The 24,732-nt window shown below is 42.9% G+C and overlaps 2 protein-coding genes and 1 pseudogene across 2 annotated transcripts; 1 reads left to right on the top strand and 2 right to left on the bottom strand.

Moving 5' to 3' along the window:
* Positions 1–1,529: 1,529 nt before the first annotated feature.
* LOC129018648 (putative uncharacterized protein FLJ43944) lies at positions 1,530–23,909 on the bottom strand. The gene is made up of 2 exons (XM_054460304.2): positions 20,893–23,909; positions 1,530–2,279 (listed from the first exon to the last, which is right to left on the bottom strand). The coding sequence occupies exons 1-2, from the start codon at positions 21,378–21,380 to the stop codon at positions 2,252–2,254; spliced, it is 516 nt and encodes a 171-aa protein (XP_054316279.1). The 5' UTR covers positions 21,381–23,909; the 3' UTR covers positions 1,530–2,251.
* On the top strand, positions 19,610–21,423 carry LOC129018646 (Golgi SNAP receptor complex member 2-like). The gene has a single exon (XM_054460303.2). It carries the CDS (start codon positions 20,161–20,163, stop codon positions 20,527–20,529), a length of 369 nt encoding a protein of 122 aa, XP_054316278.2. The 5' UTR covers positions 19,610–20,160; the 3' UTR covers positions 20,530–21,423.
* Positions 21,500–22,582, bottom strand: LOC129018771 (leucine-rich repeat-containing protein 37A3-like; annotated as a pseudogene).
* Positions 23,910–24,732: the final 823 nt, after the last annotated feature.

The raw sequence follows: 24,732 nt of genomic DNA, 5'->3' as shown, positions 1-24,732 counted from the left end.
GTTGACGCTGGTCAGCTTTTCTTGAATTCCAAAAGGCAAGAGCATATAACGAGGCATGTCTGACTACCCCCTTCTCATTATGGTCTAAACTAGTACTGCAGGTTAACTTTGGAATATCCTTGGTAGACAGGAGGGGTCCATCTAATACAGGAGTTATTAAGAAATAATATTTAGGCAGCTAGAAAGGGTGAAAGTTTTCAGTGGCATTTTCCTTTAATGAAAAGCAACCCCCAAAACATTTCTTTTCTAACAGAAAGTGGCTTGAAAAACCAGACTGGCAAGCATTGATATGCACATGCTGGTGGCTGGAAGGCGGGTACATTCAATATGGTGTCTCCCGCCCTCTTTTCCTTGTCACCATGTGTGCCAGGTGTCATGGCAGCCTCCGGATAAAGGCACATGTGCAGGACATCTGGCGACGCACATTTCCATATTAAAAGGCTGGGATGGGAGGGCCAGTTTTTTCGCTGGCTACATGAATGACACACCTGGTCAAACCAATCCCCTGGGCCCTGTGCAAATCAGACACTGCCTCCTCCAGCCTCCCAATATAACCAACTGCTTTTTGCTGCACGTGGGGTTTTTTCCATTCAGAGGCCCCCCTCCCTCTGTACAGGGGAGCTGTTTTCTTCTTTCTTGCCTATTACACTTTCTGCTCCTTAAATCCACTCCACCTGTGCCTGTGTCACTAATTTTCTTGGTGCAAGACCAAGGACCCTGGGTGTTTCTCCAGACAATGGAGCCATATCATGTCGGTGCATTGGCTGGGAATCCAAGGTACAACATTCATTGGAGCGGTAAGTAGAGGAGTGAACTCAAAATCTATCCCATCATTCCGAGGCTCTTGGCCTCTATTTTTAAATCAAATCAAATAAATTAATGGGCATCTGTCAGCTGTCTAGATATCCTTATTGTGGCTGACATTCTTATAAGACTTAAAGGACATCAGACTTGCTGGGGAGGACATGGAGAACCCCCCAATACCCCGTAGGTCATTGGGAATGTTGGCCATGCTTCAAACCAGTTTTTATTCATAGGGAAACTTTGCCATTGTGCGAGGCCAGGACAGGTTCTGAAATAACTGAGAATTTCTGGCTGGGGCACACCCTGGTGTTATTCAAAGGCTTCTGGACTGGACCCAGCCTCTGACAGCCTGCTCTGGGTGTTGGTAAAAGATCCCCAGCTACCCTATTGCAAAACTTTCCTTCTTTTTCTTTTCCTTTTTTTTGAGACAGAGTTTCACTCTTATTGCCCAGGCTGGAGTACAATGGCGAGATCTCGGCTCACCGCAACCTCCGCCTCCCAGGTTCAAGTGATTCTCCTGCCTCAGCCTCCCGAGTAGCTGGGATTACAGGTGCCGGCCACCATGCCTGGCTGATTTTTGTATTTTTAGTAGAGACAGGGTTTCTCCATGTTGGCCAGGCTAGTCTTGTACTCTTGACCTCAGGTGATCCACCCGCCTCGGCCTCCCAAAGTGCTGGGATTACAGGCGTGAGCCACCACGCCAGGCCAAAATTTTCCTTCTTTTTCTATCAGCGGTCGTTATGTCTCTTATTCTCTCTGTGTGTCAAATGTGTGGGAATTTTTACAGCCTAGGGAAGAAGTAATCCGTTAGGCAAAATCAGGAAATGCTGTAGTAACCATGGATATAGCTCAGGGAAATGCTCTTGTAATCTAGGAACAGAGGTCTCCCCTTCCCCTACGGCGAGGTCACTCACTAATATTCCTCATGGCATTTCTTTTTTTCGCTAATATTCCTCACTAACATTTGTTTTTCACTAACATTCCTCATGGTATTTCTTTTTTTCTTTCTCTCTCTCTCTCTTTTTTTTTTTTTTTTTTTTTTGGAGATGGAGTCTCGCTCTTGTTGCCCAGGCTGGAGTGTAATGGCACAATCTTGGCTCACCACAACCTCCGCCTCCCAGGTTCAAGCAATTCTCCTGCCTCAGCCTCCTGAGTAGCTGGGATTACAGGCAGGTGCCACCATGCCTGGCTAATTTTGTATTTTTAATGGAGACAAGGTTTCTCCACATTAGCTAGGCTGGTTTTGAACTCCCGATCTCAGGTGATCCACCCACCTCGGTCTCCCAAAGTGCTGAGATTATAGGTGTGAGCCACCATGCCTGGCCCAGCACATGGTATTTCTAAGCCAACAGTGTTACATAGTAGAAATAGAGATCCTCTTTATAAGACACTGTGCTGGTCCTCTGTGGTACACCGCAGCTTCCCAATTTTTCCTTTTTGCACCTTTCTACTGGAAACCAGGTTTCATGCTGCTCCTGTGAATGAGAAAATTCTGCCTTCAACAATTAGGAGTAGTATGTCCTCCGCAGCCAAATTTTGGTGCCAGTACTGTCCCATCAGCAGGAAAATCACCATTAGGTCCCCATGGCCCCTTAAGGCATCTACTCTGTCTCTGATTAAGACAGTACTTAATTAGTAATGGGATTTTAAGTCCAGAAATTAACTGGAACCACTTGTCTCAGGGTAAATGCTTTAGCACAGGCCACAAGAGCAGGCAATCTACCACATTCCCTCTATTAAAGGGGCCTTGCCTTTCCCAAGATCTATTTTTTTTAGGGAGGCACGCAGGTCACACAAGTCTAGGAAGTCAAAGGGAAATCGTAAGCAGAGGACTAGAGCTACCAGGGTGAGCATGACTAGCCCCCAAAGCTTAGTTTCTCTGGTGCCATGGCTTGGAGTGTCACGCCTACAACCATGGGCAGCACTTTTAACAGGGTGCCGGGACCAAGGAACCAGGGAGGGAAAATAGTTGAGGGGATGCTCCCACTGTCTTCTTCTCCACCCTGGGTCACTTACAGAAAGGAAGGAGACTACAGGGATGCCCTCTCTCACTTCTTTTTCTAGATGGGTAACAGATTATCTTCAGCTTGCACCCCTCTGGAGTGCACTCTGAAACACTGGAACTTCTTTAACCTCAGAACTTTGAAGAGATAAGTGGCTTTTTTTTTTTTTTTTGCACATGGGAATGACATTTTTACTGAACCTTTGCAAGTGTTGTAAGATCAACCCAGCTCTTTTAGCGGTCATATTGGGCAGGCCCAAAGAGATTAATTCCCCCAAATTAGAGAAGCAACTTCCAGGGGAACCATCTGAGAGTCCCCCTTATTTGGGGCCCCTTCAAGTTCCCTTCTTATTACAGGACCTTAGGCAAATAAAAGGAGACTTAGGCTGATTTTCTAAAGACCCTGATAGGTATATAGAAACTTTCCAAAATTTAACTCAGGTATTTGACCTCACATGGAGGGGTGTTATGTTGCTCCTAAGTCAGACCCTCACTGCAGCTGAAAATAACTGGTTGTTTAAAGGAAGGGTGTTTAGAACAGGTCAGAAAATTTGAGTATGTTGTAAGAGGGTCTGTGAAATTCAGTCATGAAAGAGTTTAGTAATTAAAGGAAAGGAATTATCAAGATTAACACTAAAGTTATCATAGCCACCCAATAACGTATTTCTCCCAATCATATTGCAAGTTACAAAATGGTCTAAGCCTAAAATTATTCTCTACTGGCAAGTCAAGGGGGAAATGTATGCTTTTCTCAAGGAAAATGTTACTTTTATATTAATGTTTCTGGTAACGTACAGCGCCATCTAGTGGAGGCCAGCCAGTATTACAACCCATTGGTGTAACCGGTATCAAACTCTACCGTCATAGTTAGGGTCTATAAGACTTCCACTAACAGTGGTAATCTTGTTTTTGTTTTTGTTTTGAGACAGATTCTTGTCCTGTCACCCAGGTTGGAGTGCAGTTGCATGATCTCGGCTCACTGCCTCTGCCTCCTGGGATCAAGCAACTCTCCTGAGTAGCTGGGACTTCAGGTGCATACCCCCATGCCTGGCTAATTTTTTTTTTTTTTTTTTTTTTGTATTTTTGGTAGAGACAGGGTTTCTCCATGTTGGCCAGGGTGGTCTCGAACTCCTGACCTCAGGTGGTCTGCCTGCCTCGGCCTCCCAAAGTGCTGGGATTACAGGTGTGAGCCACTGCATGCAGCCAACAGTGGTAATCTTAATATTCATGTTCTAACTCTACATTTTAAATCTTCTTGTAAAATGCATCTCTTTTCATCTAGAAGCAATCAAACTCCAAATGGTGCTGCAGACAGAACCACACATGGACACACCATTCTTCTGAGAACCCTTAGATCAACCTCAGGAGGAGGCCCAACTGCTGTCCCTCACAAGATGCCCCTTTTTCAGCAGGAAGTAGCCAGAAAGAATCGTCATCCAATACCCCCTAACAGCAGTTAGATTTACTTCCCCTGATGGTGGAAATAGTATGGGAGTTATTTAGAAATAATTTTTAGGCATCTAGAAAGCGTGAAAGTTCTCAGTGGAATTTTCCTTTAATGAAAATCAACCCCAAAAGCATTTCTTTTCTAACAGAAAGCGACTTGAAAAACCAGACTGGCAAACACTGATATGCAAATACTGGCAGCTGGAAGCCAGGTACATTCAATATGGTGTCTCCCGCCCTCTTTACCTTGTCACCATGTGTGCCAGGTGTCATGGCAACCTCCAGATAAAGCCACGTGTGCAGGGCATCATGGCAACCGGCATTTGCATATGAAAGGCTAGGGTGGCAGGGCCGGTTTCTTCACGGGCTACGTGAATGACACACCTGGTCAAACCAATCCCCTGGGCCCTATGCAAATCAGACACCGCCTCCTCCAGCCTCCCATTATAACTGACTGCTTTCTGCTGCACGTGGGGTTTTTCCGTTCTGAGCCCCCCTCCCTCTGTACAGGGGAGCTGTTTTCTTCTTTCTTGCCTATTAAACTTTCCACTTCTTGAAACCACTCCATGTGTGTCCATGTCACTAATTTTCTTGGTGAGAGACAAAGGACCCTGGGTGTTTCTCCAGACAACGGAGCCATATCACATTCAGATAGTTGGGGGTGGGGGAGGGGTCTTAGAAATTTAATTTTGGTTTACAGAACTTTAAACAAATATTTCTGTCCAGACTCTACCATCTACCATTTAAATCCGATCTTTGGGGGAGAATCAGGCACAGTATTTCTTAAAAGTTTGCCAAGCTATTTTAATGTGTAACCAAGATTGAGAACCCTTGCTCCAAAACATTACACGGTTGCAGTGATTCAGACTTTATGTTCTCAGAGACTAGATGAATGGCAAGGAGAAGCATTGCAAAAAAAAGTCATCTGGCTAATGATAATCTAGGGTGAAATATTTGGCATTTATTACTTTTTTTTTAGGAAGAATATAAAACAGAAAAAAAGGTTTTATGTATAATTCAAAATATCAGGATAGAGACATCTAGTATTGAATTTAGATGCTTCCTCAGAATTTCAGTAATCTGTTCTTCCCCCCTTGGCCAGTGTTATTTCAGGTTAAATGCAGAGATATAATTTCCAGTAGTCTTTTAATTTGGACTCTTCAAGACTATGAAGTGGGTGATTTGGTGATTGTGTGGGGGTTGGGGTGGGCCTGTGCCAACATAAATATACTTCTTCTGGCCTTCTAATAAATTTGGAAAAAAAATGACATAGGAGCCATATGAGGCTTGTTATAAATAAATTTTCGGTGCTGCCAAAGAAATAGCACTCTAACATAAAGTTAATTTTCTCAGCAAGGCAATTTTTACTTCTATAGAAGGGCATGACTGGTGGATGGAGCAATGGCAAGAGCACACCTGAACAAGGGAGGAGAAGGGGTTTTTATTCCTGACACAGGTAGCTCCTACTGCTGTGTTGTTCCCTTATTGGCTAAGGTTAGACCACACAGTCTAAGGTAATTCCCCTTGGCTATTTTAAAGAGAGCAGGGGTATGAGCCAGAGTGGCGGGGTGAGCAGTTTGGCGGGAAAGGCGGTTACAGAACAGGTGACTCAGGATGAGTCAGGACAGAGCAGGTGACCAAGGGTGACACAGGTTAAAGCCGGTGACCAGGGGAACAGATGTGAACTACTGATTGAACTGGCAGGAAAGTTGTTTATTGAAGCTAGAGGCAAGGGGGCGAAGAGAACCAGAAAGTTAAACTTTAAAATGGAGAACACAGAGTAAGAGAACTGAACATACTGACATACTGATTCTTTGAAGAGGAACATGGAGTTCACTATATTTAACAGGCTGAGAGAACAACATCAAATAATTGTCCCCAAACATAAGGCCTCTAGTATGCTGAGTTGGATTAGATCTTCCTATATTCCTGTCCTACCACAAATCTAGAGCTTTTGCACCCATTCAACCTGATTTGAGATTAAGATACTTGTCTCTCCAGTCATATGGAAAATCCTAGCTTGCCTCAAGACTTATCCACTGCACAGTGCTTTGGGCTCCTGGCAGCAGCCCTAGGCCCTTCCCTGGTACACTCACTGTGTAGCTCACTGTTCGTGGCTTGGCAGTGAGCTAGAAAAGAAATGAGTCTGCAGCAAGAGTGAGAGAGAATCAAACATGAACCCATTATTTGCCCCCTCTATCTCCAAACAGGTAAGTCTGTCTTTGTCTCAAGGAAAGCAGGGAGTTAAAAGCATTGAAAAGAAGTTTGAAATATTCTTCAGTACTGTGCCTTCTCTTTATAAAAATAAGCATTTCCCTTTCCTCAGATGCACAAAAAATATTTTTTGGAGCAAAATGTATCATTTCTGTAAATTAATATGCTTTAAATGTAAATGATAAAAAAAATAAAGCTTAACTTATTTGGCATTTTCCTGAAATTATGAAAAGCTATAGCAAATAGTGGAAATGTGTATAAAGGGTATACAATATAAGGTCTTTATGAAAATTTATCCTATTAAAAATAAAGGCTGGGTGAGGTGGCTCACATCTGTAATCCCAGCACTTTGGGAGGCCGAGGCAGTGGATCATCTGAGGCCAGGAGTTTGAGACCAGCCTGGCCAACATGGTGAAACCCCATCTCTACTAAAAATGCAAAAATTAGCCAGGTGTGGTGGTGTGTGCCTATAATCCCAGCTACTTGGGAGGCTGAGGAAGGAGAATCACTTGAACCCAGGAGGCAGAGGTTGCAGTGAGCCGAGATTGCGCCACTGCACTCCAGCCTGGGCAACAGAGTGAAACTCTGTCTCAAAATAAATTAATAAATAAATAAATAAAAATAAGATTCTGGCTGGGTGTGGTGGCTCATGCCTGTAATCCCAGCGCTTTGGGAGGCCTAGGTGTGAGGATCTCTTGAGCCTAGGAGTTTAAGACCAGCCTGGGCAACATAGGAAGACCCCATCTCTACGAAAAATAAAATACTTAGCTGAGCATGGTGGTGCATGCCTATAGTCTTAGCTACTTTGGAAGCTGAGGCAGGAGGATCACTTGAGCCCCGGTGTTTGAGGCTGCAGTGAGCTATGATTGCACTACTACACTCCAGCCTGGGCAACAGAGCAAGACTCTGTCTCTTTAAATAAAATAAATACATAAATAATAAATATTTTTATAATATGGGGAAGGCACTTTGAGACTACAGGTCTCAGAAGGATGAGTGCCATTTAAAGTATGCTGTGGGCTCCACATTAGAGAAAAAGTGAGGACCACGTGGAGATGAAAACCTGCAGTTAGAAGTTTCAAACTATGCTCAGATGGTCTTTATTTTTAATAATGATTTTTAAAAATAATTTGTGAATAATAGATTCTCTTTTTCATTTGACTTGTAACAGAAATAAGCCTCAATGAAACAATTTGGACCTGAATTTTTCATGCTGAGGAATAGGCCATTTTGCTAATTCCATAATCATATCAACAAATAAACAAATTAGTGTTTATTCAATTTGTTAGAAAATTTGGGATCTCACTTGAGCAGCTGGCTGTCTTTGCTTGCCAAATTAATTGTAATGAATGATCTAATTTCTTAAGTAAATGAATTTGAAAAAATGTTGGATTAAATAGGTTTGTGACTAAATGGTCGAATTATTAGGTTACCCTATGTTCTATTACAAGTATCCTGGAAACTGCATTTTAGAGTCTGGAACTCTATTAACAAATGTCACTTTATAGTAAAGTGTCCTTTGGTCATTAGTATACTCCCAAAATTAGCTAAATGAAGCAATTTGAGTATACTCTAGCAGTTTGAATTTGAGGGCCAATGCTATATTTGGTACATAAGCATGGGACTGGATTTTCACTTCCTATTTTTGAAGGCATGTCTTGGCAGCACAGGCCCTGTGCACTTGGCCCATCCAGTTTTGATCATATTCAGCTGTTCCCATAAACAGAGAAAGCCCCATGGCCTTTCTGGAACAGCCTGTAGTAATAAGACATGACCTTAATATGTGCTATTCTCAGATCACATCTTTTGAAGAACCTAAGCACATTTATAATCAAAATAGAAAAGGATATCAAAAAGGCTTTTCCCCATATTTAAACTACATATTTATTTCTCTTACTTTACCACATTATCTGTTATACTCCCTGCAATGACTATTGACCATTAGGGGCAGTAGCCACATTATCTGTTTTCTTTTGTTGTTGTTGTTGTACTTTTGTTATTATTATTATTATTATTATACTTTAGGTTTTATGGTACATGTGCGCAATGTGCAGGTAAGTTACATATGTATACATGTGCCATGCTGGTGCGCTGCACCCACTAACTCGTCATCTAGCATTAGGTATATCTCCCAATGCTATCCCTCCCCCCTCCCCCCACCCCACAACAGTCCCCGAAGTGTGATGTTCCCCTTCCTGTGTCCATGTGTTCTCATTGTTCAATTCCCACCTATGAGTGAGAATATGTGGTGTTTGGTTTTTTGTTCTTGCGATAGTTTACTGAGAATGATGATTTCCAATTTCATCCATGTCCCTACAAAGGACATGAACTCATCATTTTTTATGGCTGCATAGTATTCCATGGTGTATATGTGCCACATTTTCTTAATCCAGTCTATCATTGTTGGACATTTGGGTTGGTTCCAAGTCTTTGCTATTGTGAATAATGCTGTAATAAACATACGTGTGCATGTGTCTTTATAGCAGCATGATTTATAGTCCTTTGGGTATATACCCAGTAATGGGATGGCTGGGTCGAATGGAATTTCTAGTTCTAGATCCCTGAGGAATCGCCACACTGACTTCCACAAGGGTTGAACTAGTTTACAGTCCCACCAACAGTGTAAAAGTGTTCCTATTTCTCCACATCCTCTCCAGCACCTGTTGTTTCCTGACTTTTTAATGATTGCCATTCTAACTGGTGTGAGATGGTATCTCATTGTGGTTTTGATTTGCATTCTCTGATGGCCAGTGATGGTGAGCATTTTTTCATGTGTTTTTTGGCTGCATAAATGTCTTCTTTTGAGAGGTGTCTGTTCATGTCCTTCGCCCACTTTTTGATGGGGTTGTTTGTTTTTTTCTTGTAAATTTGTTGGAGTTCATTGTAGATTCTGGATATTAGCCCTTTGTCAGATGAGTAGGTTGCGAAAATTCTCTCCCATTTTGTAGGTTGCCTGTTCACTCTGATGGTAGTTTCCTTTGCTGTGCAGAAGCTCTTTAGTTTAATTAGATCCCATTTGTCAATTTTGGCTTTTGTTGCCATTGCTTTTGGTGTTTTAGACATGAAGTCCTTGCCCATGCCTATGTCCTGAATGGTAATGCCTAGGTTTTCTTCTAGGGTTTTTATGGTTTTAGGTCTAACATTTAAGTCTTTAATCCATCTTGAATTGATTTTTATATAAGGTGTAAGGAAGGGATCCAGTTTCAGCTTTCTACATATGGCTAGCCAGTTTTCCCAGCACCATTTATTAAATAGGGAATCCTTTCCCCATTTCTTGTTTTTGTCAGGTTTGTCAAAGATCAGATAGTTGTAGATATGTGGCATTATTTCTGATGGCTCTGTTGTGTTCCATTGATCTATATCTCTGTTTTGGTACCAGTACCATGCTGTTTTGGTTACTGTTGCCTTGGAGGCATCACACTACCTGACTTCAAACTATACTACAAGGCTACAGTAACCACATTATCTGTTATACTCCCTGCAATGACTGTTGACCATTAGGGGCAGTAGCCACATTATCTGTTATACTCCCTGCAATGACTGTTGACCATTAGGGGCAGTAGACAGCATTCTTCTTTTTTCTATTTTAATGAAAATAATTTGTGTTTATTTGAAATGTTTACGATTGATTTCTAGAAAATAAACTTCAACATGTTTGGAAGCTTCTCTTTATCTTAAATGAGTTTTAAAGAATGCAAAAATGTCTGGTTGAATTTGTAGCTTCAGTTATTATGATCATGTTTTTATTCTCTTTCCAGTTCTTAAAATATTAAATCATGTTCTTCCAGTGCTCGAACTATTCTTGAATTCCTAAATTAAATCCTATTTTGTTAAATTGATTCTTTAATATATTGTTTGATTTGATTTGCTGGTTAAAAAAATATTTCTGACCTATGTTCCTAAGTAAAAGTGATAGTCCGCTGGGCGTGGTGGCACACACCTGTAATCTCAGCACTTTGGGAGGCCAAGGCAAGAAGATCACTTAGGCCAGGAGATTGAAACCAACCTGGGCAGCACAACCAGACTCTGTTTCTACAAAATAAAAAGTGATCTTCAGTTGTCCTGTGTGTGTGTTTACTTTTTATTGATTTTTTCCCCAGCTTCATTAAGATACAGTTGACAAATAAAGTTATATATATTCAAGGTGTACAATGTGATATTTTGATATATGTATACACTGTGACACCATTAAACCAAGCTAATTAACATATCTATCACTTCACATACTTAGTTTGTGGTGAGAACATTATAAAATCTATTCTCTTAGCAATTTTCAAGTAGACAATACATTATTATTAACTATAGTCACCATGCTGTACAAGAGTTCCCCAGAACTTAATCCCTCTGTCTAACTGAAAATTCGTACTCTTTGACCAACATTTCCTCATTCCTATCCCAGCCCCACTCTGCCCCAGCATCTGGCCACCAACATTCTACTCTCCACTTCTATGATTTGAACTTTCTTGGATTCTACATATAAGTGAGATTATGCAGTATTTGTCTTTCTGTGCCTGGCCTATTTGACTTAGCATAATGTCCTCCAGGTTCATTCGTGTTGCTGCAAATAACAGGAATTCCTTCTTTTTGCTTTTTTTTTTTTTTTTTCTGAGACAGGAGTCTCACTCTGTCACCCAGGCTGGAGTGCAGTGGCATGATCTCCGCTCACTGCAAGCTCCTCCTCCTGGGTTCATGCCATTCTCCTGCCTCAGCCTCCCAAGTAGCTGGGACTACAGGCGCCCGCCACCACGCCCGGCTAATTTTTGGTATTTTTAGTAGAGATGGGGTTTCACCCGGTGGTCTCTGTCTCCTGACCTCATGATCCGCCCACCTCGGCCTCCCAAAGTGCTGGGATTACAGACGTGAGCCACCGCACCCGGCCAGGAATTTTCTTTTCTAAGGCTGAATGGTATTCCATTGCATAGATATATCCCGTTTTCTTTATCCATTTATCTCTTGACAGACACTTAGGTTGATTCCATATCTTGGCTATTGTGAATAATGCTCCAATGAACAAGGGAATGAAGATATCTCTTTGACATAATGATTTCATTTACTTTGAATATATACCCAGAAATGGAATTGCTGGATCATATGGTAGTTCTATTTTTACTTTTTTGAGGAAGCTCCATACTGTCTTCCATAATGGCTGTGCCAAGTTACATTCCCACCAACAGTGTGCATGGGTCCTGTCTTCTCCACACCCTTACCCACACTTACTATTTTTTGTCTCTTTGATGATAGCTATACTAACCAGTGTGAGGTGATATCTCTTTGTGGTTTTAATTTACATTTCTCTGATCATTAGTGATGTTGAACATTTTTTCATATATCTGTTGGCCATTTGTAAATGTCTTCTTTTGAGAAATATCTATTCAGGTATTTTGCCTGTTTTAAAATTGAATTATTTGTCTTTTTAATATTGAGTTGTTTCAGTTCCTTATGTATCTTGGATATTAACCTCTTGTCAGGTATACAGTTTGTAAATATTTCCTCCCCTTTCATAGGTTGCTTTTTCACTCTGTTGATTGTTTCCTATTCTGTGCAGAAGCTTTTAATTGTGATGCAATCTCATTTCTCTTTTCACTATGTTGCCTGTGCATCAAGGGTCACATATGACCAAAATATCATCTCCCAGACCAATGTCTTGGAGCTTTTCCCTTATGTTTTCTTTTAGTAGTTTTATAATTTCAGGTCTTACATTTAAGTCTTTATTTCATTTTGAGTTGATTTTTCTTTATGGGTGAGACAAGGGTCTAAGTTCCTTCTTTTGCATGTGGACATCCAGTTTTCCCAGTACCAATTATTGAAGAGACTGTGCTTTCTTGAACATTGTATGTTCTTGGTACCTTTGCTGAAGATCGACTGAACATAAATGCATAAACTTATTTCTGGGGTCTCTATTATGTTCCTTTAGTCTATGCATTTGTTTTTATTCCAGTACTACGTTGTATTGATTACTATAGCTTTGTAGTATAATTCGAAATCAGGTAGTATGAGACCTCCAGGTTTCTTCCTTTTGCTCAACATTTCTTTGACTATTTGGAGTCTTTTGTGGTTTCATACAAATTTTAGGATTCTTTTTCTATTTCTGGGAAAAATGTCATGGAATTTTGATAGGCATTGCATGGAATCTGTAGATTGTTTTGGTGCCAATGATCATTTTAGCGATATTAATTCTTCCAATTCATGTACATGGGATATCTTTCCATTTATTTGTGTCTTCTTCATCCTTTCATCAGTGTTTTATAGTTTTCAATGTACAAGTCTTTCATCTCCTTGGTTAAATTTACTCCTAAGTATTTTTTTTTTTTTTTGGATATAGTGTAAATGGGATTGTTTTCTTGATTTCTTTTTTGGGTAGTCTGTTGTTAGTATATAGGAACACTGCTAATTTTTCTATGTTGATTTTGTATCCTTTAACTATACTAAATTTGTCTATTCTAACAGGTTTTTTTGGTGGAGTCTTTAGGATTTTCTGTATATGCGATCATATCATCTATAAATAGAGATAATTTTGCTTCTTTTTTTCCAACTTGGCTTCCTTTTATTTCTTTTTCTTGCCTAATTGTTCTTGCCAGGACTCCCAGTACTATATTAAACAGAAGTGGTAACAGTGAGCATTCTCACCCGATTCCTAATCTTAGAAGAAAAGCTTTCAGGTTTTCACCATTAAGGGAGATATTAGCTGTGGGCTTGTCATATATGGCCTTGATTATGTTGAGGTATATTCCTTTGTACTTGATCTGTTGAGAGTTTTTGTTATGAAAGGATATTAAACTTTGTCAAATGCTTTTTATATATCTTTGAAATGGTCATATAATTTTTTTCTTTATTCTGTTCATGTGATCTTACATATTTGCATGTTGAACCACCCTTTCTCTGGGATAAATCTCACTTGATTATGGCATATGATTCTTTTAATATGTTGTTGAATTTGGTTAGTATTTTGTTGAGGATTTTTATATCTATGTTTATCAGGGATATTGGTCTGTAATTTTTTTTGCAGTGTCTTTATTGGCTTTGGCATCAGAGTAATAATGGCCTCCTAAAGTGAGTTTGGAAGTTTTCTCTTTCCTTCAATTTTCTGGAAGAGTTTGAGAAAGATTAGCATTAATTCTTCCTTAAATGTTTGGTAGAATTCACCAGTGAAGCTGTTGGGTCCTGGGCTTGTCTTTGTTGAGACGTTTTTGATTACTCATTCAATTTCTTAGCTCATTATAGATCTGTTCAGATTTTCTGTTTCTTCTTGATTCAGACTTGCTAGGTTTTATGTTTCTAGGAATCTATCCATTTCTTCTAGGTTTTCCAACTTGTTGGCATATAATTTTTAACAGTCGTCACTTATGATCCTTTTTTTTCTTTTTTTTTCTTTTTGGCACAGGGGCTAGAGTGCAGTGGTGTGATCTCAGCTCACTGCAACCTCCACCTCCTGGGCTCAAGTGATCCTCCCACTTCAGCCTCCTGAGTAGCTGGGACCACAGGGGAGCACCACCATGCCCGACTAATTTTTTTATAGTTTTTGTAGAGATGAGGTTTTGCCATGTTGCCCAGGCTGGTCTCGAACTCCTGAGTTCAAGCGATCTGCCCACCTTGGCCTCCCAAAGTGCTGAGATTGCCAATGTGAGCCACTGTGCCTGGTCTTTATGATCCTTTTTTATTTCTGTGGTATCAGTTGTAATGTATCTTCTTCCATTTATAATTTTATTTATTTGCACTTTCTCTCTTTTTTCTTAGTCTAGCTAAAAGTTTGTCCATTGTGCTTATCTTTTTTAAAAAATTAACTCTTAGTTTCATTGATCTTTTCTATTGTTTTTCTACTCTGTCTTTCATTTATTTCTGCTTTGATATTATTTCCTTCCTTCTGCTGACTTTGGGATTAGTCTTTTCTTTTTTTCTAGTTCTTTGAGGTATAAAGTTAGGTTTTTTATTTGAGATCTTATTTCTTCTTAATGTAGGCTTTTATTTGCTATAAACTTCCTTCTCAGAACTGCTTTTGCTGTATCCCTTAAATTTTGGTATGTTGTGTTTCCATTTTCATTTGTCTCAAGATTTTTTTATTTCTCAAAAGGGTAATAATTACGTTATGAATAAGACTACCTGATGTCAATATTGACCGGAGTCTAAGACTCTCCCAAATTTACTAACAGCTCTAAATCTGCCTGTCCCAAAACCTTTCACTAACCAGCAGGGCTGCTCTCAGATGGTCTTTGCAGGCAAAAGCCCTTCCATGTGAGTGTCAGGTTTGGAGACAGAAATTTTTTTGGACGTGAATCACTCACAGGTGGTCTGCAGCATGCCTTCTGACCTGAGCCCTCCTGCTCCTTCCCGGCAGCAACAACTCCTTCCAGAGACTCCTAAGGTCTCTGGAGACTGTAATGGAGGCTGCATAGCTCTTTCCTCTTTTGGTCAGTAACTAGTTCTTTGAGATAAGAATAAATAAACAGCAATGAAATGATTCCATCTGGAGATTTATCTTCTAAAAACTGCTGTCTGGACAAAGATGGTAGTGTTAACAGAGATCAAATAAATATTTCCCCTATAGTCATTGAAAATTCTCCAAAGAAGCAATAACAAAGCAGAAAATTATACCTGGGATGAAGCCAACAAAGTGCTGAAGAGTAGACAATAAACCACAAGGAGTAAAGCACAATTTGAACAAAAATGAAAGACTTCAGCAGTCAACTGGCAGCCGGACAGACGTTTAGTACATTGCTGGGTGGTAGGAGGCAAGTGGGGGTAATACTGAGGTCTCCTGCTAATTCCTGTCACCTAAGAGGCACAAGGGCTAGACGCACAGCTTTGGCAAAGATAGGAAATTCCCTGGAGTTTTTTTCTTCATGGAAGATGCCAAGACTGACAGAGCTGGAGGGTAGATTTATCCACCAAACAGTGTTGGAAGTAAAAGGAGCTCCTCAGCCAAACAATTTTTTCTTCTCCTTTAATCAAAGGAGCCAGTTTTTCCTCCTCTAAACCAAGGGAGCAGTGGAAGAGAAATGCCCAAAAGACTTCAGGAATACCAATCAAGGCCAACATATAGTGAAGCAGGTTATGGCATGGTCCCCTGGGCTCACCTGGTGCAAACAGCACAGATAACTGTGGCAGGCAGCCCTCTGCAGAGGAAAGATGGCATGAGGAAGAGGAGAGAGTAGGGCTTCATTCCGTGGTGCACTAACCTACAGAAGCTGAGCAAATCTGCACCAGCAGCCAATACCCAGAAGCCTCCTTTGGTGCTCCTCAAATTCTAGGGCATATAAGACTCCTCTAGACATTGTTTAAAATGCATGCTCCTGAGCCCCACCCCAGGAGGCTCTTGTTCAATAGTGAGGCCCTAGGAATGTTTTTTTTCCCCTCTTTTAAAAAAAGCAACTGATATTCTACCAACCACACTTGGGAAAATTCCTGACCTTTTATTTATTAAAATAGGCAATAAATGGAAAATAATGAGACATTTGAGCAAGATTAGCATTCAGAGGACAAAGCTGAAAATGTAGAGCAAATGGCACCTATGAATATAGAATCTAGAATATTAACAACCACCCCAACATACTAACAACAAGTACATTTTAAAAGATAAGTAGAAATGTATTATTTAAGGAGCAAACTACTGTGTGTGTGAGTGCGCACGCACACACACACACACACAAATATACGCTAGAACCAATGAAACCATGAGTTTAATAATACTTAAACAATATGCAGGTACCACGTTGGGAACTTTATATGTATAATTCATATTTCAATGTATGAATTCACTTAAAAATGATCACATCCTGGGAGGAAAATTCTTTGGTTATCTCTATACAATAGAAGGGGAATGGAGACTTAGAGAGGTGAGATAGTTTGTCCAAGACCATAAAGCTAGTAAGTGCTGAGGCCAGAATTCTAGCCAAATTTAGAGGTCTGTTCTAACCACTGCACTGTTCTTTGCACGGCACTGCACTTGGAAGAGATGAATTGTAACAATTCTGACCGAGAAAAGAGAGAAGATGAAATACTAAGACTGACAAATTTATTCATTAATTCCTTCAAAATATATATACATTTCATGTCTACTATATGCCATGCTGGACACTTTCAGTAGTGAAGGAGATGGAGAAATTCTTTATCCTCATAGGTCTCACATAACAGTTGAAGGAGCAAATAACAAATAACCTATATATTCACAATAAATATATGTTTTAAAGAAAAATATAGCAGAACAAAGGGATTAGATGGGTTGGGCAGGAGGAGGCTATTTTAAATTGGGCACTCAGCTGTGGTTTTTCTGCAAACAGAACAAAAGCAGCTATGGGAGAGTCAAGCAAAATCTTGAGATGTGCATGCCAAACAATAGGAATACACTAAGGTGGGCACAACCTTGGTGTTTATGAGCAATGGCAAGAAAGCCAGTGAGGCTGGAGTAAAGGTGCAAGAGGAATAACATTACAAAATGACTTCAGATAGTCAGCTTTATTTATGCTACTCCCTCAAAATATTGGAAATTGCATCTCAGGGTGTGTCCTATGACATGAATACGATGACCTACACAAGCAAGCCATGTCCATTGCTCTGGAGTGCTAGAGAAAACATCTGAGAATACATGTACTGGTAAAGATGGATATTATATAGCAAAGACATGGAATCAACCTAAATATCCATCAATGATAGACTGGACAAAGAAAATGTGGTACATATACACCATGGAATACTATGCAGCCATAAAAAAGAACAAGATCATGTCCTTTGCAGGGACATGAATGGAGCTGGAGGCCATTATCCTTAGCAAACTAATGCAGGAACAGAAAACCAAATACCACATGTTCTCACTTATAAGTGGGAACTAAATGATAAGAACTCATGGGCACATAGATGGGTGGGGCCTATTGGAAGTAGGAGGGTGAAAGGAGGGAGAGGAACAGGAAAAACAACTAATGGGTACTAGGCTTAATACCTGGGTGATGAAATAATCTGTACAGCAAACCCCCATGACACAAGTTTACCTTTGTGACACACCTGAACTTGTACCCCTGAACTTAAAAAATAAAGTAAAATGAATAATGCAAAAAAGATGGATATTATAGTTCATGTATTATAGTGCCTCCAGTGGACTTTTAAAAAAATCAAGTTAACATTAACCTGATTCTAAGATTCATTTATTTGGGCTCAAATATTGGTCGACCACACTCCAAACGGTCCCTGGTAAGTCAGTTCAGCGCACATTTTCCCACAGCCCATAGTGCTTCTGTAGTAGTTTAATTTTTTAGAATGAACCCAAAGTCCTATTTAGCACCTCTGAATTTATATATTTATATATTTATTTATTTATTTATTTGAGATGGAGTCTTACTCTTTTCGCCCAGGCTGGAATGCAATGGCATGATCTTGGCTCACTGCAACCTCTGCCTTTTGGGTTCAAGCAATTCTCCTGCCTCAGCCTCCCGAGTAGCTCGGACTACAGGCATGCACCACCATGCCTGGCTAATTTTTGTATTTTTTAGTAGAGACAGGGTTTCACCATGTTGGCCAGGCTGGTCTCGAACTCCTGACCTCGGGTGATCCACCTGCCTCAGCCTCCCAAAGTGCTGGGATTATAGGCGTGAGCCACTGCGCCCCGCCAGCACCTCTGAATTTAATGGTGGTAGTAGCAGTAGTACAAACCATAACCAGAATGACCGCATTATTTCTGGGAGGAAATTAATTCTGGGTTCCACTAAGTGGGGCCAAATCACAGCTCCTTATACAGCCCACTCTGGTTCTGCTGTTTTTATAGGGTCTCCACAGCAGCAGTGAGGTTCCTAGAGTTCTTGTGGCATCAGAGGGAGCCCTGTGCAGTTAAAGAGGGTCCTGGTGGATCCTGGTGACCTAAGTGGTAGTAGGGAATCACACAAGAGTCCCCAGAATATCAGGAGCAAAGGCAGAGAGCCCCAGTGTTCTCAGCAGTGGAAGGAAAAGGAAAGTAAACATGATGGGAAGGCGCAATTCTGGCACAGAAGAGGGGGCCTCCAGGCAGTACTGCTCTGCTGCCGATTCTAAGGGGAACTGTTGGCACCCCTCAGAATTCAGTGAGTCTGGAGTTGTTCAATGTGGAGGTGAACTCCTGAATAGGACATCTCTGTCCAGGTGAGAGACATTTATGCATCAGGTAATGGTATGTAGAAAACTGTCTTAGAAACTTCTGCTTATATACTACAAACTTCTCCATATATTGAAATACACGTATATTTAATAAATCAGAAGATATAGTAGGGTTATTTGGCTTCATGCTTTTTCATATACCAAGTTGTGTGACCAGAAGTGATAGTTTGTCTCCAGAACTGCATTTTGGATCCATCCTTCTGGTTATGTTGTGGATGAATGCAGAGGGAGCAAAGACTGAAGACAGGAGGAAGAGTTAAGAAATCAGGAAATGATTGAAATAGTGCAGGTAAGAGGTGTCTAGGGTCTGATCTAGGACAGGATAATTTGACATTTTAGGTAGAAAAATTGGACAGGTGTGAAGCATTTGATATGAAGGCAAGGAAGGAGAATAGCACGGAACCCAGTGCCTGGTTGACTAAGTGGGTGATAGTGAATGAAGGAACAATTTTGGGGGAATGACAGTGATTTCACTTTTAGACACACGGAGTTTGTTGTTTTGTTCTGTTTTTTAGAGACAAAATTCCAGCCTGTAGCCGAGGCTGGAGTGCAGAGACACATTGAGTTTGATACTCCCAGGGATACCCATATTGGAAGCTCCAGCAAGCCTGGAGTCCAGTGTCACCAGCATGCAAGTGACCACTGAACCAGGAGAATGCAACAACCATCACTGAGAGTTTGTAGAGGACACAACATCTAGGAAAGAACTTTGATGAACAGCAATGGTTAGAGGGAGGGGTATTAGCAATGAGAGTTTATGTTCTGGAAAATCAAAGGGCATGTCATTAACTTGATTTACAGAGCACCATAACCCCAGTATCTCTGCTCCTGGCTACTTAATACCGTTCAATGATGATTATTAGAAACACTTAAAATGAACATAAAATAGGCTGCTTCTTCCTCCTTTAAATCATTACTAAAATATATCCTATGTAATAATCTGCAAAGAATTTAACATCATTTAAAACAGGATTAAATAAGCTCTTTGGTTATCATTTAGAGACTTAAAAGTTATAAATATTTGCATTGACTTAAAATTTTTAATTGCCAAACAGTCCACTTATTTTAGTCAATTTCATATTGTTTTAGTCAACCCTACTAATACTGTCAGACTTTTCCTGTTTTTGAAATTGTCAGTAATATGTCAGAAATTTTTTTTTTTTTTTTTTTTTGAGACGGAGTCTCGCTTTGTCCCCCAGGCTGGAGTGCAGTGGCGCGATCTCGGCTCACTGCAAGCTCTGCCTCCTGGGTTCACGCCATTCTCCTGCCTCAGCCTCCCAAGTAGCTGGGACTACAGGCGCCCGCCAATACGCCCGGCTAATTTTTTGTATTTTTAGTAGAGACGGGGTTTCACCATGTTAGCCAGGATGGTCTCGATCTCCTGACCTCGTGATCCGCCCGTCTCGGCCTCCCAAAGTGCTGGGATTACAGGCATGAGCCACCGCGCCCAGCCATATGTCAGAATTTTTGATCAGCAAAAACCAATGCATCTTAATTTAAAAAAATAAATTAGAAGCGGGGCTGCGAGGACATATTCCAAGGAAGCCAGAGCTGGAGTTGGGGCCAGCTGGGCCGGTGACATGGAGCCCCTGAACCAGCAAATGCACAAGCAGGTCCATGAGATCCATTCTAACATGGGACACTTGGAGACGGCAGACAAGCAGTCTGTGCACTTAGTAGAAGGTGAAATCCAAGCAAGCACAGACCAGATATTCAGCCATCTAGAACGTCTGGAGATTTTGTCCAGCAAGGAGCCCCCTAACAAAAGGCAGAATGCCAAACTTCGGGTTGACCAGTGTAAGTATGATGTTCAGCACCTGCAGACTGCTCTCAGAAACTTCCAGCATCAGTGCTATGCAAGGGAGCAGCAGGAGGGACAGCAAGAAGAGCTTCTATCTCGAACCTTCACCACTAACAATTCTCAATTGCAATCCTCTGACAACTATTGAAGATTATTATCTGTTTAACTTACTGGCATTAAAATATCTCGACATGGAAACAACACAAGTCCCACTTACAACAATTGAGAACATCCCCATGATGATTCTTGAATTGGAAAAACTAGCTGTCAGCTTCTCAGTCTGCACAATTAATCAAGAAACAATGTGGAGCCACTGGTACAAATAATGAGGCATCTCCCAGAAGTTTAACTTCCTATCCATCCAATCTCTTGGACAGATAATGCCAGTTAATTACTTTGAATGTGGCTCTAAAAGCTGAGTTGGGGCCTGCTTTACGACTGCAGATGGTTTGACCTTCTCAGGTGGCTCTGATGGCTGAGCTGGTATCTCCTGCTGCAGTGGAGGACTGACCTTTTCAGTGGACTTCGGAGGATGACCTGAGGCTTCCTGCTGGGTTGCAGATGGTTCAACCTCCTTAGGGGGCTCTGGTGGCTCAGCTGGGAACTCTGCTGGACCAGAGAAGGTTCTACCTCCTTCGGGGGGTCTGGAGTCTGAGCTGGGGCCTCTTGCTGGGCTGGAGATTCAGTCCTTTCAGGAGAATCCAGAGGTGAGGAAGGGGGATCAGGCTGGGTTAGAGAAAAGTCAGCCTGCTCAGTGGGAATAAAAGGGTTGTCCTGCTGGACTGGAGAAGGTTCAACCTCCATAGTGACTGCTGTAGGTATAGTAACCGCCATATCCACATTTTTAACTGTGGTATTAGGTAAAGTTGAATTACTTCCGAATATTGAAGACAGATTTAGGGGTGAAAATACCATCTCATCATTCAACGAACTTACAAAGTCAGAGGAGAGCTGAATTGGAGGCTGAGTTGTGGGCTCTTGATGGAGGAAGTTCATCATTTTCAGGGGTATTTAGCTGCCGAATTATAATCTCTTGCTAGTCTTTCAAATGTTGAAACTGCTCAGGGGACATTAAGGACTGAGCTGGGGCCCCCTATTGGGTTAAAATTTCAACCTGATTAGTGAACTCGAGTCATGGTAACCATGTGATCCACAGGTTTAACAGTGACATTGTGTAATGTTGGAGGCAGAACTTGATCATGACTTAGAGGAGAGACTGTTACCTCATGATGGTCTGGAGGTTGAACTACAAGTTCATTAGGGAGCTCTGAAAGCTGAGCTGGGGCCTCTTGCTGGGTTGGAGAAGATTCAACCTCCTCCGAGGTCTGTGGATGCTTAGCTGCAGCCTCCTACTGGGTTGGAGAGGGGTTCTCATCCTTAATAGGTTCTGGAGATTGGACTGACGTCTCCTGTTGAACTGGTAAAGGTCCAGCTTCTTCCGATGACTCTGGAGGCAGAAGTGGGCCCTGTGCTGGGTGGCAGATGGTTCTACATCATTAACTGGCCCTGAGAGCTGAGCTGTAGCCTCCTGGTGGGTTGGAGAAGTTCCCACCTCTGCAGTAGGCTCTGTTGCTATGGTGAGCTGCATATCTGGAGGCTTAATAGTGACATTGGGCATATCTGAATGCTGAGCTTGATGGTGACCTGGATGTGAAACTGTGACTTCATGATGTTCTGGAGGCTGAGCTGGGGCCTCCTGCTGGGTCTCAGAAGTTCAACCTCCCTGGAAAACTCAGAAGTCTTATCTGGCTGCTCCTGCTCACTTGTGGGGAAAGTTCAGGCTCCACAGGAGGGACCTGGAGGCTCAGTTGGGGCCTCCTCTTGGGTTGCAGAAGTTTCCATCTCCTCTGGAGGCTGGGTTGGGGCCTCCTGCTGGGCTGGAGAAGATTCAGTGTCCTTGGTAGGCTCTGAAGTTATGGTAACCTCCACATTCACAGATTTCACTGTAACATTGGGCAAGTTATAATGAGCTTGATCTTCACCTGGAGGGTGAATTGTCACCTCATGATTCGGTGGAGTTTGAGCTGCACTCCCCATAGAGGACCTGGAGGCTGAGCTGGGACCTCCTGCTGGGTCTCAGAAGGTTCAACCTCCCTGGGAAACTTAGAAGGCTTCTCCTGTTGACTGAGGGAAAGTTCAGGCTCCGCAAGAGGACCTGGAGGCTCAGCTGGGGTCCCTTGCTGGGTTGCAAAGGGTTTCATCTCCTTAGGGTGCTCTGGTGTCTGAGCTGGGGCCTATAATTGGGTTGAGGAAGAGCCCACCTCTTTGGGGTGTTCTGGAGGCTGAGCTGGGGCCTGTTCCTGGCTTGTTGTAAGTTCCTTACCTGGCTCTGGAGTTACCGTAAGCTCCATGTCCACAGGTTTGACTGTGACACTGGGCAAATGTGAGTGCTGAACTTCACTCCAACTTTTCAATGGAACATGTACCTCATGATGTATCAGTGGTGGAGCTAGGATCTCTTCAAAGGCAGGTAGCTGCTGTGCTGCAGCCTCCTGCTCTGTTGAAGAGTGGACCCCCTCAAGGGACTGTGAAGGCAGAGCTGGGGCCTCCAGCTTTGGTTGAAGAAGGTTCTACCACCCCAGGGAGCTGTGGAAGCTGCGCTGCAGCTTCTTGCTGGAGTAGAGGAGTGGATCTCTTCAATGGTTTCTGGATTTTGAGTTTCAGGCTCTAGATGGAACTGAGAAAGTCCAACTTGCTCAGGAGGCCCTGGAGGCTCATCTGAGTTCACCTGGAGTTCTGGAGGCAGGCTACCCAGATACAGTATATCCATACTTGAATCTAAATACCCATCCTGCAGAGTTTGTTTCTGACGCTGAGGTTTTGATACAAATCGGTATGGAGTTCCAACAACAACCTTGGCAAGCCTTTGATGCTGAGCTAGATCTTTCTTCCGGTTCTTGGGCGAAACAGTAAAGTTCCTTGCTTTTGATTTCTATCTGGAGGTGGAACAAGTATTTCATATGCCTGATGATCTGCAGCCTGATCTAGATCTACAGTTAGAAACTTACTTTTGAGGCGAAGAGGCCGAGTTAGGGCCTGCTTCTGATCCCAGTCTAGCATTGCAACCACCTCTGGGAGACTTCTGCGCCGAGTCAGCTTGCCATTCAGATCCCGGTGTGCAGCAGCGAACTGCTCTGGCCCCGGGGCAGCTCTCCAGCTGAATCCGTGTCCAGGAATGGAACCAAACTCTGAGCCAAAGTCTCAGTCGATTCCTGAAGCGGGGCTGACATCTGGGAGGAAGCAGAAGACCCCAGGTAATCAAAGCTCCCCAGGGTCTGCCCGGGGGCGGGGAGTTAGCTCATGGCGGCGATTCGCGTGGGAGATCGGAGGAGAGGGAAGACCAGGGCTCAGTTGGCCCCAGGGAGTCAGAGGTCAGCTGGAGCGGGTCCTGGACCCCCTCCAGAGGCTAAGCCGCCTGGACTAGTAGCCACAATAGTTGCCATGTGAGGAGGGGCTCGTGGGGCCCAGAGACGCAGCCGGGACAAGACAAGCGCTGGCGCCGCGCACTGAGCGGGAGCCATTAGGGCAGCCCCGAGACGCTGGCGCCCCTGGCAACCGCGCGCCCCGTCCCGTCCTTTATTAACGACACCTTTATTTACGCAGCCTTTATTAGGCTCGGGTCCAGATCCGCTCCGCGTCACCAGGGCAATCTTATCCCACAATTCGGCCCAAGCCTCCCTTCCGCCCCGCTCCGCCGGAACACCCCTCCCCTCCCCTCTGCGAGGAAGAATTTGGGCCGCGGGGTCTGGGGTCCCAAGACTCCAGCAGCCTGGTGCGGGGGGGGGCGGGGGGGCCGGGAGGGGGGTCGGGGGGGCCGGGGGGGGCGGGGGGCGGGGGGGGCGGGGGGGGCGGGGGGGCGGGGGGGGCGGGGGGGCGGGGCGGGCGGGGGGGGCGGGGCGGGCGGGGGGTGTGGGTGGGGGTGCGGTAGAGCTTCCCGAGGAAGTTATGGGACCTTGCCTCGGGATATTCAGAAGTGCCAGTCCAGTTCTGGCAGCCTGAACCCTTCCTCCTCCAAGCTGAAATCCGACAGATGCTTTTCCTCCTCTTGGCCATAGGGAAAGCCACTGACCTGCAAAATGTACGCTAGTTAGGGTGGCAGGCAGAGCACACGTTACGGTCATTTATTCCAAAATGTTGCCATTTTCGCCAAACCTTTGATATCCTTTGTTGCATGTTTGGTAATTAATTCACCACCTTATTAGGCAGGGGCTACCAGGGAATAAACGGGGACTCCAAATTTTCTGTAGGAGGGGTTTTGGGGGGTGAGCAATTCAGTCTGGGAGAGAAGGCTTTAATCCTAGTGAATAGCCTTTTGCACTAGCCTGGGAGGAAGCTGAACTGTCATCCTGCC

The sequence above is a fragment of the Pongo pygmaeus genome, chromosome 17, assembly GCF_028885625.2.
Source record: "Pongo pygmaeus isolate AG05252 chromosome 17, NHGRI_mPonPyg2-v2.0_pri, whole genome shotgun sequence".
NCBI classification, from domain to species: domain Eukaryota; kingdom Metazoa; phylum Chordata; class Mammalia; order Primates; family Hominidae; genus Pongo; species Pongo pygmaeus.
The sequence above is the reverse complement of the archived record's forward strand: the minus strand, read 5'-3'. Positions and strand labels throughout refer to the sequence as shown.